The following is a 21,284-nucleotide window of genomic DNA, read 5'->3' on the forward strand; positions in this document are numbered from 1 at the left end:
CGCCCTCCGCGGCTACCATTGGGCTGAATCTCTGCTGTGTGCCCTCGGCAGCTGCAATCTAAACGCAACATCCGGATTCAGTAGAGAGCTGGCAACAGATCCTCCTGCAGATTTAAAACAGTCCCGTTGCTTACTTGAAAACATCTGCCGATCACGTGCCAGGTATAAAAAATGTTAATAAAAATTGTGATCTCGTGGACATGTAGGACATCTGGGAGTGGTGTGTTCAGGGTTGGGTTGCTGCTTGCGGCACAGGGAGGAGAAGGCTGGGCGGCAGGGGACTCTCTGGCTGGCTGGAGCACCAACCCGCAAAATAAAAAATAGAGCAAATTTCATTCATAATGTTGCAAATCCAAGCCCATTATAATTATAATTTGAATCTCGGGCTGTGCGAAAACCCAGAAATACACCCTAGACCAGCGGTCCCCAACCTTTTTTGACCGGTTTATGGCCGACAATATTTTCATGGACCGGCCTTTAAGGTGTCGCGGATAAATACAACAAAATAAAACTAGTACCGGTACCGAAAAAAAGAAAATTTATTCATAACACACGTGAAAAGACCCAGGAAAACCGAGTAAACGATAAAAACGATAACAAAATAACGCTGAAAACCGATAAAAACCCTGAAAACTATACATTTCACGCCTGAGCCTCAACTCTCGCGGCCCGGTACCAAACGACTCACGGACCGGTACCCTAGACAAAGTGAATCCGTGAACTAAGGTGTAGGTCTGTTAGGTTATGTTGTGGTGATCCTCTGGTTGGGGGATGTTTGTTCATACTGGAGTGCAAAATTAAAACCAATGGGAGATGGACAAGAAAAGGTCAAAGCCATCAGGTGCTCAGTTTAGAAAAAAGAGAAAAGAAGAGGAGGAGAAATGAGCAAAAGATACAGATAAGCAGATGTGTCATTGGATAATGGCAGGTCATGTATCCTGAAACAATCATAATCATAATTCTTTATTAATCCCTAAGGAAATTATGTGGGTTACAGTTGCTCCAAGAAGAAAGTGTAAAAATAGTAACAGTAACAGGCTAAACTCCAAACAATACATTATGTTACAGATTTTACACATTTAAGAAATAGTACCAATATATACAGATCACTCAATTATAAATATCAAGGATTAACAAAGGTGATTATAAATAAATATCAAGAAAATTGACAAGAACATTATAGAGTAGAAAAGAGCGTATGGATAAAGGGTGTAACTATTGCAGTGTTGACATTGTATTAGATGGAGAGGTTGTACAGGGAGATGGCCACGGGCAGGAATGATTTCCTGTGTCATTCAGTGGTGCTTTTTGGTAATCTCAGTCTCTCACTGAACGTGCTCCTGTTAGTAGCCAGCATGGCATGGAGTGGGTGGGAGGTATTATCCAAGATGGTCCTTATCTTGGACAACATCTGCCTCTCAGACACCACCCTAACGGAGTCCAGCTCCATCCCTACAACATTACTGGGCTTGTGGATCAGTTTATTTAGTCTGTTGCCATCTGTGACCCTCAACCTGCTGCCCCAGCATGCAACAGCATAGAGGATAGCACTGACCACAACAGAGATACACCAAGATAACACTAATTAGTAGGGATAGTGAAAACTTCTGTTTACGTTTGTTAGCCACTTGGCTATGATAGTAAACCGCAGACACTGATGTAGCTTACTGAATCTTTTGGACTGTGTTCAGCACAATATTAATTAGTCATTGTCGGGGTGATCGTGGCTCAAGAGTTGGGAGTTCGCCTTGTAATCGGAAGGTTGCCGGTTCGAGCCCCGGCTTGGGCAGTCTCGGTCGTTGTGTCCTTGGGCAAGACACTTCACCCGTTGCCTACTGGTGGTGGTCAGAGGGCCCGGTGGCGCCAGTGTCCGGCAGCCTCGCCTCTGTCAGTGCGCCCCAGGGTGGCTGTGGCTACAATGTAGCTGCCATCACCAGTGTGTGAATGTGTGTGTGAATGGGTGGATGACTGGATATGTAAAGCGCTTTGGGGTCCTTAGGGACTAGTAAAGCGCTATATAAATACAGGCCATTTACCATTGTCAGTTGTTGATTTGTCCTATTCTCATTGTATGATGAATTATGATGGCTGTTTGTTAAGTGTTTGCATACTATGCATACTCTCTCTCTCTCTTCATATATATGTTTGTGTGTGTGTGTGTGTGTGTTTCGCCAAAGGGAGTGTTCGTCCAGGGCGTCAAACATGTTAGGACCTCTACTGGTCTTACTGGTTGGTAGATCAAATATCTGTCTTTGACGTTCCTGCTGTTTTCTCTTGTCTTTGCAACAAGTGACGTTAAACAGTATGACAGCACTACTGTCATGTATTTATGTGGGAGTCCAGCATTACATTGTCTGTATGAATAACCAAGCTAACCAAGACCTCAAAATTTCTCCAAAGTCTAAGCCTTGGAGTGATGTCTGAGGTGTGTTGTGTTGTCATGACAGCAGGGTCAGGTTGTCATACTCCTTGAAGTCTGCATGTCTCAACAGAGTGTTAATGCTGTCAGTGATTACAATATTTTAACCCCGTCAGACTTTGTAATCAGACGGAACAATCGAATTCCCAGAGGCTAGTGGCGACATGCAATAAAACCTCTGTTACATATACGATATGTCCTGATATTTTCCAGTGATGAAAGACTTGTGTGATTAATTGGTTGGAGTTTCCAGACTGGAGAAAAAGGGTGAGTTTGATATCCAGGGTTAGGGTTGCGAATGTGGAGAAATAAAGGGAAACAGCAGGCAAAGCTGCATTTTCATTAAAGTGGTATCACGGGTGGATTTACCTCTAAGGAAGGTGTGTTAAACAGATGCTCAAGCTGTGGGCCAAATGTTCCAAATGAGTTTCTCAGTCTAAGAAAGAAAAAAAAGGAAACTGTAACAGAGACCCTCAGCCAAGGACAAAAGGACAACATTAGCAGCTGCAACTGATATGATTTTATTACAAAATAAATTCTATTAGCAAGAATTTCTGATTTTGTCTTCATTCTCTTCTTATTTTCTGTAGGTGGTGTGTTTTCAGTTTTATTAACTTTATTTGGGAAAGTGTAGGTTTCCAAGGAAAGAAAGAGAAAAAAACAGAGCCCAAGTGAAGAGTGTGTGTGTAACCTATATATGTGTCTGTTAGTATGAGGAAGCATCCAGTTACAATCTCTATCTCACACACGGGAAACCTGAGGACTGTTTATGGCATCTTTTTACCCTCTGGCTGTGCAGAGTTTAAGCTGGTACCCGGTGAAACTCCATCTCTGCAGGTTTAATATTTAAAGACTGTTTAGAGTTTGGTTCCCATAAGAGATCAGGATCATCTCGTTCTCCTGATCAGCACAGCAGCACCCTGGCCTGAATCACATCGAAGGGATCTGAGCTGCTCTGACAACCAGGTAGTTCTGCTTTTTTCTCTCTCTTTTTTACTTTTTTGTATTTAAATATACATTCATTTGCATATTTTTACTGTTTAGTGGATGCTGTTATAGTAAATTTGCACAAGTTTAGTAAAGGAAGCTGAAGATTTGTCCTGATACGGCACAGTGAAATGAGAGAATCTGAAAATAAAAATAGGTCCACAATGAAAGTTTGGGATTTTCAGTTTTTCCTGTTCTGAAGCTTGCAGCTTATAGTAGCTTGGAGTGGCTGACTGAAGGATTACACTCCTTCAGTGAAGCTGCTGAGTGGGCATTTAGACATCTGCACATAGTTTGAGGGCGCGATTGAAAGTTCAAGATATAGATCAAAATATTTGAGGATTTTCAGTCTATAAGTTCATTTTTTTTAGCTTTCAAAATTCAACATGATTTTTCCTTTTTGTGTGTTTCAGACGGGTCCACTCTCATGTGTCAACTTAACAGAGATCAACCTAAAGAATACACTGAAAAAAAGGGATTGTCCATCTCTTGGATTTATGTAAGCATCTTGCGTGTATTTAACACAATTGCCTCATGTTTTAAAGTTAAGTGTAACTATATAGTGTAGAAACTACATGATATGCAGAGAGGGTAGATTAAATTGTTCATATCATGTTCGAGTGAAGTAAGTCAATAATATATCAATGTTTAATCTCGCGACACTGCATGGGATTTCAGTCTCGTGTGCTTTGGATCGTGGTGTGAGGAAGGCATCCATCTCAGTCAAGTCGAGCAGCTGCCTCTACCTTTTTCGGTATACCGAAAAATATAAATTAGGTGGTTGTTAAATTAAAAAAGGCTACCTTGTAATTTGAACACAAAAATGTCATGTTTTAAGCCAACCATCCCTTTAACGTTAACTAGTAATGACTTCATGAACTTCTTCACAAATAAAATTCTTATCATTAGAGAAAATAATGCCAATAATCATCCCACAGATGTAATATCATCTACAGTTACTCTTAGTACCATTGATGTTAAGTTAGACTCTTTTTCTCCAATTGATCTTTCTGAGTTAACTTCAATAATTACTTCCTCCAAACCATCAATGTGTCTTTTAGACCCCATTCCTACAAAACTGCTCAAAGAAGTCCTGCCATTAATTAATTCTTCGACCCTAAATATGATCAACCTATCTCTAATAATCGGCTATGTACCACAGGCCTTCGAGGTGGCTGTAGTTAAACCTTCAAAAAGCCATCTCTAGACCCAGCAGTCTTAGCTAATTATAGGCCAATCTCCAACCTTCCTTTCATATCAAAAATCCTTGAAAGAGTAGTTGTCACACAGCTAACAGATCATCTGCAGAGGAATGGCTTCTTTGAAGGGTTTCAGTCAGGTTTCAGAGCTCATCACAGCACAGAAACAGCTTTAGTGAAGGTTACAAATGATCTTCTTATGGCCTCTGACAGTGGACTCATCTCTGTGCTTGTCCTGCTAGACCTCAGTGCAGCATTCGATACTGTTGACCATAATATCCTATTAGAGCGATTAGAACATGCTGTAGGTATTACAGGTACTGTGCTGCAGTGGTTTGAATCATATCTATCTAATAGACTCCAATTTGTACATGTAAATGGAGAGTCCTCTTCACACACTGAGGTTAATTATGGAGTTCCACAGGGTTCGGTGCTATAATTCTGTTTACATTATACATGCTTCCCTTAGGCAGCATCATTAGAAGACATAGCATAAATTTTCACTGCTATGCAGATGACACGCAGCTCTATCTATCCATGAAGCCAGGTAACACACACCAAGTTGTTAAACTGCAGGAATGTCTTAAAGACATAAAGACCTGGATGGCTGCTAACTTTCTGCTTCTTAATTCAGATAAAACTGAGGTTATTGTACTCGGCCCTAAAAATCTTAGAAATTTTTAGGGCCGAGTGGTATCTATCCAGATTCTTACTCTGGATGGCATTACCTTGGCCTCCAGTAACGCTGTGAGGAACCCTGGAGTCATTTTTGACCAGGACATGTCCTTCAACGCACATATTAGACAATTATGTAAGACTGCTTTCTTCCATTTGCGCAACATCTCTAAAGTTAGAAATATCCTGTCACAGAGTGACGCTGAAAAACTAGTTCATGCTTTTATTACTTCCAGGCTGGACTAATGTAATTCATTATTATCAGGATGTCCAAAAAACTCACTGAAAAGCCTTCAGCTAATCCAAAATGCTGCAGCAAGAGTCCTGACAGGGACTAGAAAGAGAGAGCATATTTCTCCTGTTTTGGCTTCCCTTCATTGGCTTCCTGTTAAATCCAGAATTGAATTCAAAATCCTGCTCCTCACATACAAGGTCTTAAATCATAGGTGTCAAACTCTGGCCCGCAGGCCAAATTTGGCCCGCAGCCTAATTACATTTGGCCCGCGAAGCCATACCAAATTACTATTAGAGCTGGCCTACTGGTATTATACAGCTAATATATATATATTGTTTAGTATTAAGCTTTGCTTGTTCCATATTCAGTTTTTCAGCAAAACGTGTTTGAGTCCATAAGAAAAGATTCATTCTTATATCTGGAGGAATAAATATATTTCAATAAATATTAACGTTAGCCCGCGACTTTGTTCCAGTTTTGAATTTTGGCCCACTGTGTATTTGAGTTTGACACCCCTGTCTTAAATAATCAGAATCAGAATCAGAATCAGAATACTTTATTGATCCCTGGGGGAAATTATTTTTTGTTACAGTGCTCCATTTTAAACCAACATTAAGACAAGACAGACAATACGCTAACTAAGAATAGTACAATATATACATATATATACATACATACATACATAAGTACATACATACATAATCAGGCCCCATCTTATCTTAATGACCTTGTAGTACCATATCACCCTATTAGAGCACTTCGCTCTCGCTCTGCAGGCCTACTTGTTGTTCCTAGAGTATTTAAAAGTAGAATGGGAGGGAGAGCCTTCAGTTTTCAGGCCCCTCTTCTGTGGAACCAGCCTCCAGTTTGGATTCGGGAGACAGACACTATCTCTACTTTCAAGATTAGACTTAAAACTTTCCTTTTTGCTAAAGCATATAGTTAGGGCTGGACCAGGTGACCCTGAATCCTCCCTTAGTTATGCTGCAATAGACGTAGGCTGCCGGGTTTCCCATGATGCATTGAGTTTTTCCTTTCCAGTCACCTTTCTCACTCACTATGTGTTAATAGACCTCTCTGCATTGAATCATACCTGTTATTAACCTCAGTCTCTCTTCCACAGCATGTCTTTCATCCTGTTTTCCTTCTCTCACCCCAACCGGTCGCAGCAGATGGCCGCCCCTCCCTGAGCCTGGTTCTGCTGGAGGTTTCTTCCTGTTAAAAGGGAGTTTTTCCTTCTCACTGTCGCCAAAGTGTTTGCTCTTAAGAGTGGTTAGTTGCTGGACTCATGAAATTCACAAGATCGCACAAGATTTCAAACTGCAGGAAAATCACTGGAGTCATAAGAGGCAGACAACTACACACACACACCACATGTATGCTGTTGCTATTTATTGTGGTGTAACCTGTCAAGGACAAAAACGTACAGAAAATTCTGCATCAAGCCTTGAAATCATAGCTACAACATGTAGTATTTAAGTGACCAAGTAGTATTGGGGTAAAAGTTATTGAATAGTGTTGAAATAAAATGACAAAATTGTGAAGGATTAAAATATTCCAAGAGCTCAACTTACTTCATCTGAACATGTTTCAATTATGCTTTATCAACACAAAATGCACAGGTTTATTGAATATGAATAAGTTGTGTTGTTTTAACTCAGTTGTTTCTGCCAAAGCAAAACAGTTGTGTGCAACCAATGTCCACTATTGAATGAAGTAAATCCAACATGGCCTTTTTTTTCAGTGTAGCAGTGACCTGCACCACATATTTATATACATAATGTACGTGAACTCTCCCGGAGCTGAGGGTGGATCCTATTCACTGACCTTCCTGGGAAAGAAAGTAGGAAGACATCGATCTGTAGCTCCTGCAGGCAAGCAATGTGAGTTTAAAAACAAAGTCCCATTACTAATGGCTTTTATTTGTATGCATGGTGAAAACAGCATCCTTGGGTTTTTTGTTGTTGTTGTTGTTGTTGTTGTATCTAATATCACATAAGAATAGAGCTGACAGAGGGTATTGGGGGCAGACAGATGAAGTTGGACATGGGTTAAATATTTCAGCTGCTTGGCTGCCTCCTTTGTAAAGCATTGAAGCAGCCAGTGCATTGAAAAAAACAGAACACATTGTTCCTAAAAGAACCTGGTTGAAAATCTAGATATGAGAACCTGTGGAACCAGATCGAAGCACATGCAAGCACACATACTCACTGACAAGTACACAGACTTACATGGCAGTTGCATTAATAACTGGTAGCCACTATATCTGAATAGAAATCACACCAGGTGTGTTTTTCACAATTATTTTTTATGTGCAATTGAATTCTCATGGGTTTAAAGGTCTTTATATCCCATGAAGATGTTATCAGTACCTTAAAGCTGTGTGTCCTCATGCTGCACCTCCTTTTTTGTTCTTTCACCTTTTCTCTGTCTACAGCCATCAAAAGTCTGGCAGTGGAGGGAAGGATCATACCTCATCTTTTCATTTTACTGTCTGTATTTAAAGTTCATATGTAATATGTTTCTCTCAGTTGCCTGGGAGACGACTTTCAGGTCTGCTTGCCCCGAGGACCGTGTGGTGTCTTCGAGGGTTGCTAAAGTCCCTGTGGCAGCGCAGATGCTGGAAGAGCTACCAGGCAGTGTACCAGAGCTTCAAGATGAAAGGCCATGCCCGATTATTCACAACACACAGCTTGACCAGTATGAGAAAACCACAGCAGGTCAGACCAGCTGACTTTCAGTTTTGCCCTGTTTTCTGCCTTTTACCGCTGGGCTCTTCTATAGCCTGCTTTTAGACTCATTCAACTGGATAACTGTGTTTGTATTCCAGTAACTTCCTCTCCAATTCCTGACATAATTTCTGTTTCTCTGCTGAAAGGTGTTTCTGTGAGGAAAGTTACAACACACCCACATTCCTGTACGAGGAACAAAAGAGGGGAGAGGGTGGGATGGGTTCGGCATGACACGGAGAATGATGAAGCTGTCAAACAGGGCCAACTTGTGGAATATTTTTGATTAGGCTGTGAGTGGCAAAGCTTCGAACTGAGAGAGAAAGTAAGCCAGAACTAAGTTTTTAGTTAACTAGAACATATTAATTGTGTTATAATCTACTTTTTGATTGCAGCCTTCAGAAATGTAAATAGACATTAAACTGAATACCATGAATCACTCAACATAAAAATGTAAGACATGTTTGGAATCTTAGAAATAAAATGGAAATGTTTCCAAGTGATTTATGTGTTTTCTTTTTCCCAAGAGTCCTTCCATGTAAGTGCAATAACATGATCATAAATGCGTTATAAAAAAGAGGCGCCATGAGAGTACAAACCTCAACCAGGTTAGCTCACTCTGAGCAGTATTTACTTGTAGGACAATAGTATTGTATGGGTGGACGCTCCCTTAGAGTAGAGTCACTACTCCTCCACTCGGCTGGCCTGGGAATGCCTTGGTGTTCCCTGGGATAAGCTGGAGGAGGTGGCTGGAGAACAAGAGGCCTTCATTTTTTTTCTATCTAGGCAGCTCATTCTCTTGACAATACATTGTGTAAAGATAGTTAACATGTTGGGCCCAACTTGAAAAAAAGTCAGATGTGAAATGCAAAAGTGAGGTCAGAGGTCAAATGTCACATGATATTTGGATACCAGCTGAAATGTGACAGTAAGAATCCCCATATATCAGTATCATAATCTGAATGCTCCCAATACAAACCGATGCAGTAGAATTTTAAGCATTCAAGAAAAAATAAAATACATTTTATTGAGGTTTAACCTTATTTGACCTTGAAGAAAAGGCCCAAGGTCCAAAGTAATGTTATATTAAGAATCCCCATATATTATTCCATAAATGCATATACGCTGTCAATGCAAACAATGACAGTAAGAAACATTTTTAAATGCTCTTTATGGCATTACTGTATTATCACTTTGACCTTGAGATCAATGCATTGAGCTTGAACGAGAGGTCAGAGTTCAAATGTGACATAATATTTTAAACCTTTCTATGCTACCTTTTATATATATATGTTGACAGTACATGGGCCAGCACAAGGCCAGTTGCAGACACACTGGTGGTCCTGTGCTGGCCCATGTGTGGATTACCTCTGGCAAACCTGATCTGGGCCACCAAACGGCCGTCATTCTTTGCGGTATGTGGGCCATGTGTAAGTTGTGTGCAGCCACGAGCTGCAATCCATGTAATGGCAACATGTGCCGGAATATAATAGTGCGAAAGTAACATGATGAAACTCTGTTCAGACAGTGCCTGATGCTTTTATATGCTCCCAGATTACTCAGTGTGTTTTATACAACATGCCACATTTACACACTTTCTCTAAAACGAGTGCTTCCTAACTACATTCATACACATTCACGACATGCAGACTGGAAGAACTAGGGATCGAACCTCTAACCTTCCAATTAGTAGGTGACCTGCTCTACCTCCTGAGCTACAGCCACCTACAGGCAATGACGAGTAAACCGTCACTAGGTTTTGGATAAAGCGTACACTCACAAACCTGTCAAATCTGCATTTGAAACGTTGGCTACCATAGCAGTATAGTATTGCAACATGGCATTTGGGTCTTCTAACTAAAATAGGAAAATAGGAACATAAATAGTGCCATCATTGCCAGACCTGGCCCACTTCTGGTTGACATACACTCTGCCACGACACCGGTCAGTCAGAAGTGCCAGCTTGATGCTGGATCCAGGGAAGACCTGTTTTCTATGAGCCCGGCCACATAAACCAAATCACAATCGAGCCAGATATGGCATGCCATCACATCGACAGTGCCATCTATGGCAGGCCTGGCCCATATCTGGGTGACATATGTCTTATCATGCCAGAAGTCAGCCAGCAGTGCCAGCTTGATACCAGATCTGGGCCAGACCTGCTTGCTATGTGGGTCTACAAGCAAGCTGGGTAAAAAAAAAAAAGTAGACAAGCAAACAATGAAAGTATTTCACAAGCTTCCACCTGTAAAGTATCATTACTATTTAATTCTATATATACATACAATACCAGTCAAAAATCTGGACACACCTTGTCATTGAATGTTTTTCTTTATCTTTTACTACTTTGTAAAGTGTATATACTAACTAACTATAGACGTCAAATATATGAAGCAAGATCTATGAAACTACGTCGGAAAGAAATCTGATTAATAACTCTAAATATTAATCAGATTAATATTTCATATTTGTGAAAGTCACCACTCTTTGCTTTGCTGACAGCTCTGCAAACCCTTGTGAGCTTCATGATGTAGTCACCTGAAATGGTTTTCACTTCACAGGTGTGCCTTGTCAGGGTTCATTTGTGGAATTTCTTGCCCTCTTAATTTCGGCTGGGAGATCAGTTGTGTAGTGCAGAAGTCAGGTTGGTACACACCTGACAGCCCTATTTGACAACTCTTAGAATTCATATAATAACAAGAACCAATCAGCTAAGTATAGAAAAACGACAGTCCATCATTACTTTAAGAACTGAAGGTCGGTCAGTCTGGAAAATTGCTCACGCAAGGACCGCCCCTAAAAAGGAAGACCAAGGGTCACCTCTTCTGCTGAAGATAAATTCATCCGAGTTACCAGTCTCAGAAATTGCAAAACATCTCTACATCAACTGTTCAGACGAGACTGTGTGAATGAGGCCTTTATGGTCAAATAGCTGCTAAGAAACCACTACTAAGGAAAAGTGTCCTGCCATGTCTTTGTGCGAGGCAGAAAAGGTGAATGGACAGTCTCTGGTTCCCACCATGAAGCATGGAGGAGGAGGTGTGATAGTGTGGTGGTGATTTGCTGGTGACACTGTTGGGGATTTATTCAAAATTGAAGGCACACTGAACCAGCATGGCTACCACTGCATCCTGCGGAAGTTTGCATTTAGTTGGATCATCAATTATTTTTCAGCAGGACAAAGACCCCAAACACACCTCCAGGCAGTGTAAGGCCTATTTGACCAAGAAGGAGAGAGATGGAGTGCTGCACCAGATGGCTTGGCCTCCACAGTCCCCTGACCTAAACCCAGTGGAGATGGTTTGGGATGAAATGGACCATAGAGTGAATATAAAACTTAGTTTTGGGTTATTTCACATGCTTTTATTTACTACATATTTCCATATGTGTTCATTCATAGTTTTGTACCTTCAGTGAGAAATGTAACGTAAAGAGTCATGAAAATAAAGTAAAACCATTAAATGAGAAGGTGTATCCAAAGAAAATTGTATATATAAATATATAAATTATATAAATATAATTAGATAGTTGGGTGAAAATTTACAATTTTCTTCACTTAAGCGACTTAAAAAAATAGGGAAACTGTTTATGTTTACACAGGGATTACAAAAAAAGCTTCCAATAGACAATATGTGCTTACAGAACCTGTGCCTTCTGCTTTTTCATATCTATTCAGTTTTGATTGCAACTCTCCAAAAACATGTGTTTAACTGTTCAAGCTGTTGCTCATCCCCAAACTCTTTGGATGAAGAGGTGGGCCGCGTTCAGGCGCTGGATCACTGCCAGCCGAAGGAAACACAATGGACAAGAGGTCAACCAAGGTGCTGTAAAAAAAAAGAAAAAGAAAAGAAAAGTGCACTACCTACAATATCCTACAAAGGATATTGTATGAGAGGAAATGGGGGTTATAGTGTGTGTGTGTGTTTCCCCTGCAGTATGGGTGTTCAGTTTCTGCTTACACAGTAATTGCGTTGAAGTAAAAGTAAAAAATGCAACAATGTAAAACAGTCTGTGACAAATCACGAAAAAATTAAAAAAAAATACGTAAAGTAGCAATAATAAAAGTGCTGGTGAAGGTGACCGTGTTTTATAGTGCACAACATTATTAAATTTCTAAAGCATCAGTGTTAAAGCAGCATCTCACTGTTGCATTTGGATGAGGAGTAGCTAGGTTTTATAAATCCCAAACTAAGGCCAGAAAACCTCAAAAGCTAAATCATATCTGATATGCTGAGACAGGAATAATAATAAAAAAAACAGCTAAGTACAAAAAAACAGAAATACATGCGAAAAATACAAAAAACACTTTCATTTTAAGGAATCAAAGGACAAAATGGTTGGGAACCACAGATTCAGAGCAAAAACATATATGTTAATTTAATAGTACTTTAAATTTGCAATTTAGTTTCTTTCTCTGCTGTGAGACGAGTGTGACAGTGGGTGTGGTGGAGTGTGGAAAAGTTACTTTTTATTATTGTTAGTTTTAATACAGGGAGGAGTATGAATTGTGAATCTTGCGACACACCCCTGCATTCATGTCCTAATTTGATTTGTAATTCATTCTCTAGGCAGACCTTAAATTGGCTATCTATAGAATATACATAAATGGACAAAGAGAGCACAAGTTAACATAGGAATACAAGCAGATTATTCATGGCTGCATTGTTGATCCCTTTTTAGAAACTGTTTCAGTGAAGTTTTATGTGCCACATGCTGATTGCCCAACATGAACTGGCAGACAGGTAGATCAATGCAGTCTATCTAGTTTGTGCGTTTGCTTTTACAAGCTTAGTCATCATTTTAACATGATTTCCAAGTATACATTGAGAACTTTACCTGTGTACAGATTTAAAATCATGCTCCTTGTGCATGGCACTAGAGAGATAGGTTTGCTACTAATTATCACTTTAACTAAGCCCCATTCTCTGTAATAAACAGTCATTTGCAGCGTGCTCTTTCTGCAGGCTCATCAGAATCTCAGCTGCCAGGCAGGAGTGATGCAGATCAAGTTGGGCAGTCACCAGGTGGCAAGATCTACATCCCCTATGAGTCTGCTGAACTCTGCATTGCTCAGGTAAAACAATGAGGATCATCACAGGACAGTCGTGCAGACCAGTGGAGTTTTATTTAAAGTAGAACCAGTTTTACACTAGTGGAGGTATCACGGATTAATGTGTTACAGAGACAGCTCAGGTTGGATGATTCAGGGACAAAGTAAGAAAGGATATAATTAGTTTGTTTGAACTTGCAGATGGAAACAGATGACCTGCTTGGGCAACTCCAAAGTGAAATAGCAAAAAGAAGAAGAAAAACCAAAAATTAACATCCTAATCTCAATCAGCCTGTGATGCATGTTAGCATGGTCAAAAAAGACAAAGTAGCTTATTCTTCTTTCTCAGTGGATGATAAATATTTCTTCAGACCTTTTACTTAGTGCTTTGGCTGGTTGCGGGCATGCAAACACACAATGAAGACACTGTCAGACACTGTTGTTTTGCTCTCATTCACACTCACATGGCTGCCTTGATTGTGCCACTGTTGCCCTCGAAGGCATTTGATCAGGATCATGATACCAGGATGCATTTTTGTGTCTATCTGATATCTGTTAGTGACTGTGCGCTGTAAAAACAGATAGCCAAGGACATGGAAAGCATGAGTAAAAGGCATCTGGAAATGGTCCAGGAGCTGGAAGAGAACTTCCAGATGACAATGCAGGAGAACCAGGTGATGATGTGTGTGAGTGTCTGTGTGAGGGAGTCTACTAAAACAAAACAGTACTGACAACGGTCCTCTCTCATCAGGATTGTACCGTGCAGAAGATCAGATCTCACTATCAGAACAAGTTAAACACTCTGCGAAAAATCCTGGACATCTACCAGGAGAAGGTGGAGAAGAAGAAAGCCAACTGGGAGGCTAAAGTTGAGGTCGCAGTCCTTCTCCTATTTGCCGTACATGAACACCGCTATTGTTTTAATCTTGCTCATTTTACTGCAAATTTGTTGTGGTACATTTCTACTTTTAATTTTCCAGTTCATATTCCTTGTAATCCACATCTGAAATATTGAGTGGCCGGATGCATATTTACATGCATTCGTGTTCCTGTTTCCTGCAGACCCTGAAAGCTCAAAACGAGCTGTTGCTGAAGGAGCAGAGAGCTGAGAGGAAGAGGAGCATGGAAGAGGCCCTGCAGTGGCACAGAGAAAAGGTTGCATAGCAGTCTGGCAGACTTCATGGCCTCTTACATCAATCATTGATCTTCTGAATGAGAGCACACTCTTGTGGCTATATTTGAGAAGAACATTGAGTCTATTTTAACAATATAATCACATAGATTTTCTTCTTTTCTTTCAATTAGAGCAAAATGCTGGAACTGTTCTCCAACAGACTGGATGCCCTGCACAGTCAGCAGGCCTCCAGTGAGTTTATCTGCCATGATGTTAAAGTCTGTGAAACACCAAATGTTTGTGCCTAACAAATTATTCATACCATTTTGCCTTAAGCAGCATTGCAGGAGCTACAGATGGCCCGACAAGAAATAGGAAAAGTCCAAGAAATGTTGGTGGTCTCCACACAGGAGCAGCAGGAAACCACAGGGGAAGGTGAAAACCTGGAGATTGAAGGACTGTCAGCACAGCAACAAACAAGGGTGGGTTTGAATTTGTTGTTGTGACAGCTTGTTTCTCAAATAAAGGATAAAGCATGAAAAGTACAATAAGAAGAAAAGTTTAGAGTGTTGCTTTTTCTGTTTTGTTTTGATTTATGTTTGGTGGACTAACCCACTTTTTTAATGAAGGACTGCAGTGATTCTGATAAACCACTGGAGGGCGCTAAAGCTCGTCTAGAGGAACTAAAGGAGAGCCTGTACCAGAGGGAGAGGGAGATCACCGAACTGCTGGAGGCAGAGAGAAGCCCCATTCCTCCGGTGCCTCAGCCACCCTGCGGCGTTCTGCTTTCCCTCGTCATACACAAGGTGCTGCTCACACATTAGTTAATATTAAACTATGTGGAAAATCAACTGCCAGCAACAAAATCAAAGAAAAATCATCTCTTTTCCTCCCCGATTTATTTAGGCTGTTGCATCAATTTCTCTTTCTTTAGGCTCATGAAATCTGCAGTGCAGTGCCTGAAACCAGAGCCCTGTTAGACCAGATGATTGAGGACAATCGGGTTGCTCTGGCCTCAGCCAGAAACAAACTGGACCGACTCAAGAATGTTCAAGAAGAAAGCAATGACAGAGAGGATGCCACTGACAAAGAGGGGTTAGAAATTGAAAAAAACAAACAAACAAACAAACAAAAAAAAAAAAGAAAGAAAAGGGAAAAAATGATTTCTTAATGGTTGTAATAACTGCTTAATTTCAAAATATCAGGTTAACCTCCTGACTACCAGGAAAAAAAGTGTTGTCCAATCAATTTTTTTTAAATCCCCCAATGTTTGTAAGGCAATTAGAAGACTGAAATAATTTTTTGGGAAAAAAAAGTTAAAATATTTTTAGATATCACATGTCCACTGCAGAGGACATTGGAAGGCCAAACATGTAAAAATGAACTTTGATGGCAAATATTTGCTCCAACTCTTCACCAAGGAGAAGTTTGAACTCAAGGAACTGTAGTGGTTTCTTCCCCCAAAACTGCAAGTCATTGCTATACTGAAGCCACGAGTTGGTGATTGCCAGATCAAAAAGTAGAGAACTGCACATACTGTCAATTTCTGAGTGCGAGAGACCATCCTGTAGAAACTCAACATTCTGCAACAAGGTCCACGTCACCTATATTGGTAGTATAGCCTACTCAGCAATTGCCAGTGGCCTTGGCACATGGACAAACCTTTTGCTTTTCTTAGACCATCTGGTGCGTCTGTCCTGAGGTTGATTGCCATAGGCAGAGGATGCCATGACAACTGTCTTGTTGTCCAACCACTTAATGACAGCAAGTTCAGGTCTGAGTACCATCCCTGATGCTCCTCCATCTTTCTTCTTCAAGGGCTTATTCCCTATGATCTTCTTCACCAGACAACTCAAGATCTGGGTTTCCCTCATCAAACTGCAATAAATTTCTTTCTGCTTCTAAAAAGGACTCCTTTTCTGGTCATTTAAAAAAACAGAACAAAATGGAGGAAATGACTACAAATGTCCACTACGGAGGCCATTTGTTAAACACTTCAATACTATACTAAAATGAAGTTAGAATTAAGCATACTATGTTTTAATGTGTTATTAAGAGACTTATTTAAAATATGTTAACAACATTTATAGCTAAAAATTGCTCAATAAGAAGTTTTATGCACTTACTTTTCTTCTTCCCATAAAATGTGCTTGCAGCGATGGCCGCCATGTTCCTTAATGAAAAAACTAAAGTTCCCAAAGCTCCACCCCTTCACATTTGGTATCATTGGAAAACCCTAAATGTCCTCTGTAGATACCAAAAGGAGGCAATTCTTTAGTATGCAGTGCATGGGTGATATTCAGGTTTAGAAAGGTGCTCTACAGAGGACAAATTTGCATTGCGGGTAGTCAGGAGGTTTAAGTTAAGTTACACACTTTACTTTAAAGGTTTTCTTATATTTTACAGGTCAGAGAAATACAACTCAAATCTGTCTCTATTGCAAGAAACAGTGAAGGAAACTGAGGTCTGTCAAATCGCTTTAGGCTGCATTAAAAATGGAGAGAGCCCTGTGATGAATGGTAAATACATCTTATATTTCCTGAATATGTTGGCTCCAGCCAGTAATAGTAAATGAATTCATATAGTCACATCACATACATTCTTCACTTCTTTTATATAACAAAAATGTACATCTCATTGTCATAATATATTAGTAACTAGTAGTAAGTAATTAGTCTTTTACATATCACTCTTTTATTTTCCATCTCCACTCAGACTGTGCAGTTTCAGAACTGGAGGATATCCTGGGTCAGGAGGCAAGCCAAACCACGGGTGGAGTTAAGAGTGCCGGTCAGCAGCTTCTATTGCTGCAGGATCAGGTTAGTTTTTTACCACATCAGGTCAGATCTGTCCACCCAAACACTACAGAAACCACAGACAGAGGCATTAATCTGTCCACAGTGAGCTTTTACAGATACATGCTACTCATTAGGTATCACTTATATTATAAATCAACAGTCCAACAGGGTACCAAAGCAGCCCCATTGTTATTCTAAACATTGATTATAGAATATTTTAGCACAAAGTGCTGTAAATACTTGATTTTATGTAAAGCATTCCTCACTATGATAACTCTTCCCTTATCATCATGGGTTTTTTTTCAAGCTGAAGCAAGAAAAAGAAGAGAAAAAGAAAATAATTGAGAACTACACTTCAGAAAGGACCCTGAGGAAAAAATATTACAATATGGTTGAAGATATGAAAGGTATGCATGTGTGTCTGTACTGCATGTAGCGCATTTTAGTTTCGACCTAAACTAAAAAGAAAAACATGTTTCTTCAGGTAAAATTAGAGTGTTTTGTCGGATTCGCCCTGCGAGCCGAGCCGAAGCTGCGCAGGGTGGCGCCATCGTTGTGGAAAAAATAGATGAATACTCTGTCACCGTAGAAACCCCTCGTGGACCAAGGGAGTTTCAGTTTGACAAGGTGTTCAGTGCTGAAGCCTCTCAGGAAGACTTGTTTCATGACACCAGCAGGTGAGGGGCCCGGCCCCGTTTATTCAATGTGACATAACAGACACAGGGAGTTCCAGATTTGTATCATAGCAACCTCTGTGAATCTAAAAAGTAGCTTCTACTATTTTAAGGTACCAGCTCAGGCTAACCAAAGCTACAGTTACCTAACATGTGCTGCATGGAGGCACTCAAGCTTGGGTTAAATTGGGATTTGTGATGAGTGGGAGCTCTTATGCGTTAGACAAAATAAAATTCCTTCATTGCCAGTACACAGACGACAGCTGATGCTGCATTTGCTCATGCTGCTGTGCCACCTCTGTAGACTGTTTCGCTCAGTTTGGGATTCTGCTGCTGTGTAATGTTATGGCTATTTAGTAGCATTGAAAGGGAGCAAATTATGTTCAAAAACAGATTTCAAGAGTTGATGGAAAAGTAGAAACAGTGAGGTAGCTCCTGAGGTAACTTGACATCAAGCCTTCCATATATTTTGATGCTTTCAGCTGAAGAAAATGTTTTTCCCACAGGCTGATCCAGTTAGCTATCGACGGTTACAACGTTTGTGTCTTTGCATATGGCCAGACGGGCTCAGGGAAGACCTTCACTATGGTTGGGGACAAGGAACAGAAGAATCCCGGGATCATCCCGAGAGCTTTCAATGCCATGTTTGATATCATGCGCGAGAACAGCTCTAAATTCAGTTTTAAGGTAGCAGACATTATTTCACCAGCATATAAACAAACCATGTTTGGGAGAGAAAAGACGTTGCTTCCCTTTGTTCCTCTCTTCCTGGTTACTGTGCTTCCTTTTAGGTTTCAGCCTATATGCTGGAGCTCTACAATGACAGGCTGCAGGACCTCTTTGCGAGCCAGGCTGGTGAGGCCCACGTACACACTCAATCCCATGGCCAGGCCAGGCGGGTGGAGATCAAGAGGAACAGAAAGGGAGTTGTGTTCGCCCAAGGAGCAGAGACAAAAGAGGCTTCCAGTGCCCAGGAGCTCTACGCTCTGTTCCAGCAGGCCTGCGCAAACCGACACATCTCTGCCACCAGTGAGCTCTTGATGCCGTGCAAAAGCCTCAAATAGGGTCCTGCTAATTGGTTTGGATTAATCGTGTTAGTTACAGTTATAGCAGTGGGGTGGCATTTAGGTACATCATTACAGATCTGGAAAGCAGCAGAGCAACAATATGCTGATGCTAAACCTTTTATATATATGTGTATATATATATATATATATATATATATATATACATATATATATATATATGTATATATATATATATATATATATATATATATATATATATATATATATATATATATAGAGAGAGAGAGAGAGAGAGAGAGAGAGAGAGAGAGAGGGAGAGAGAGAGAATCTGAGGACTGATTATTAATCAGCATCTTCTGAAGTCTTCTGAAGTCGCACTTCTTAAAATACCAGAAATATATAAAAATCCATCTTTCTTTGTCCTGTTGTATTTTTGTCATTTTTTAAGAGATGAACGTGGAGAGTTCCCGCTCTCATCTTATTGTTGGCATCATGTTGGAGAGCAGGAATCTGACAAATGGGAGTGTAAGCAGTGGGAAGCTGAGCCTTGTAGACCTGGCAGGCAGTGAGCGAGCAGCCAAAACAGGTGCCAAGGACCACCAGCTGAAGGTCTGCTCCTATCTTGTTTCATGGGTCAGTGAGTGGTTGAAAGATTTGTCATGACTTCTTTAAATTCTTCCATGTTCTCCTCTGTGCAGGAGGCAAACTCCATTAACAAGTCTTTGAGTGCACTGGGTGATGTGATCTCAGCTTTATCTGCTGAACTGCCCCATGTGCCATACAGGAATAGCAAGCTAACACAGGTAATAAATTAAAAAGGCAGTATTCTAGTTTTTCAATTCTGAACTCCAACGTAGACAAGCAGTTCAACCAAAATGTGTTTCATCTCTCTCAGGTGATGCAAGACTCTTTGGGTGGAAATGCTAAAACTCTGATGATCGTCAACACCTCTCCTACAGAATACAATCTTGACGAGACGCTCACATCTCTTATGTAACAGAGAGAGAAAAAACAGTGTTTTATTGTATTTTAGCACTAAAAAACTCAACAGAATAACACTTGAACTCTCTGAACTTTGCAGTTATGCAACAAGAGTGAAGGCCATAACCAACAACGCTCAGAGAAATGTGGAAAGCAAAGAGATTGCCCAGCTGAAAGAGGTGCATGCCACTTTCACAGTCAGCTATTCAAATATGTACATTTCTATTTAGAATTAAACCATAAAATAATGTGAATGTATTTTTTTCCAGGTGATCATGAAACTGAGATCTGGGCAGAGCGTGGAAGAGGAAGATGTTTGAACCGTTCTGCGTCGTAATAGTGAATAAAGTTATGAGTAAAGATTGTTAGAGATGTTCACATATTAATTTAGCCATAATTAGTTGGACAGACATCACAGTGCAGTTACTGACAGTTGCTGTGAGGATTGCGTGTGGTTTCTTAATGAATGTATAGAAACGGGCCCCCACAATAAAAGGCTCCATGTGTAAATGAAGATGTGAATAGAAATCAGTAGGTCATTCAGTTTGCACGTGTTTGTGTGTGGCCAGTGAGTTCAGTGGCTGTGAATAGACATGCAATAGCACGCAATGTTACACTGTTGTTGACAAGAGTTATACCGATGAGTTTGTAAAATTAAAGCTTTAGTTCAAAGGTCAGGGGAATTGTAGGAAATGTTAAAATCTGTTAATGTATCAAAGAAAATTTGTCCACTTGTACACAAAAATCTACGGAATATAAAAATACGGCACTGTGACACAGATCTCGTGACGAAAACAATATTTATTATTTAATATGTATCCTTAGTTAATATTTATTATTAAAATAATCTATTAAAAAATTTAAATAGGGTTAAAATGCTTGCATTCTACTTTACTTAATACATTTCCATAGCTTGGTTTTCTGTACTTAACATATCTATCTAGGTAGATAAGATTGTTTTTTTCGTTTTTGTGTTTTGGAGGCACCCTTCTGAGCTAGTACTCAAGGAACTGTAGTGGTTTCTTCCCCCAAAACTGCAAGTCATTGCTATACTGAAGCCACGAGTTGGTGATTGCCAGATCAAAAAGTAGAGAACTGCACATACTGTCAATTTCTGAGTGCGAGAGACCATCCTGTAGAAACTCAACATTCTGCAACAAGGTCCACGTCACCTATATTGGTAGTATAGCCTACTCAGCAATTGCCAGTGGCCTTGGCACATGGACAAACCTTTTGCTTTTCTTAGACCATCTGGTGCGTCTGTCCTGAGGTTGATTGCCATAGGCAGAGGATGCCATGACAACTGTCTTGTTGTCCAACCACTTAATGACAGCAAGTTCAGGTCTGAGTACCATCCCTGATGCTCCTCCATCTTTCTTCTTCAAGGGCTTATTC

At 40.3% G+C, this 21,284-nt stretch overlaps 1 protein-coding gene and 1 long non-coding RNA gene across 2 annotated transcripts; both read left to right on the forward strand.

Moving 5' to 3' along the window:
- Positions 1–3,167: 3,167 nt before the first annotated feature.
- Positions 3,168–7,395, forward strand: LOC147317113 (uncharacterized). Its single transcript, XR_015131806.1, has 3 exons — positions 3,168–3,385; positions 3,820–3,905; positions 7,260–7,395. It is a non-coding gene; the product is annotated as an uncharacterized LOC147317113 (long non-coding RNA).
- A 4,462-nt stretch (positions 7,396–11,857) lies between these two features.
- Positions 11,858–20,636, forward strand: LOC147317114 (uncharacterized). Its single transcript, XM_086313780.1, has 20 exons — positions 11,858–12,065; positions 13,209–13,318; positions 13,876–13,968; positions 14,046–14,168; positions 14,357–14,449; positions 14,600–14,660; positions 14,748–14,890; positions 15,038–15,214; positions 15,343–15,503; positions 16,815–16,927; positions 17,124–17,227; positions 17,514–17,613; positions 17,691–17,883; positions 18,387–18,567; positions 18,672–18,909; positions 19,357–19,517; positions 19,607–19,711; positions 19,804–19,901; positions 19,990–20,068; positions 20,159–20,636. The coding sequence occupies exons 1-20, from the start codon at positions 11,945–11,947 to the stop codon at positions 20,207–20,209; spliced, it is 2,505 nt and encodes an 834-aa protein (XP_086169906.1). The 5' UTR covers positions 11,858–11,944; the 3' UTR covers positions 20,210–20,636.
- Positions 20,637–21,284: the final 648 nt, after the last annotated feature.

The sequence above is a fragment of the Aulonocara sp. 'chitande type north' Nkhata Bay genome, linkage group LG12 (genome assembly GCF_057382095.1).
Source record: "Aulonocara sp. 'chitande type north' Nkhata Bay isolate Kocher_YH1m ecotype deep benthic linkage group LG12, A_spYH_male_GT1.1, whole genome shotgun sequence".
NCBI classification, from domain to species: domain Eukaryota; kingdom Metazoa; phylum Chordata; class Actinopteri; order Cichliformes; family Cichlidae; genus Aulonocara; species Aulonocara sp. 'chitande type north' Nkhata Bay.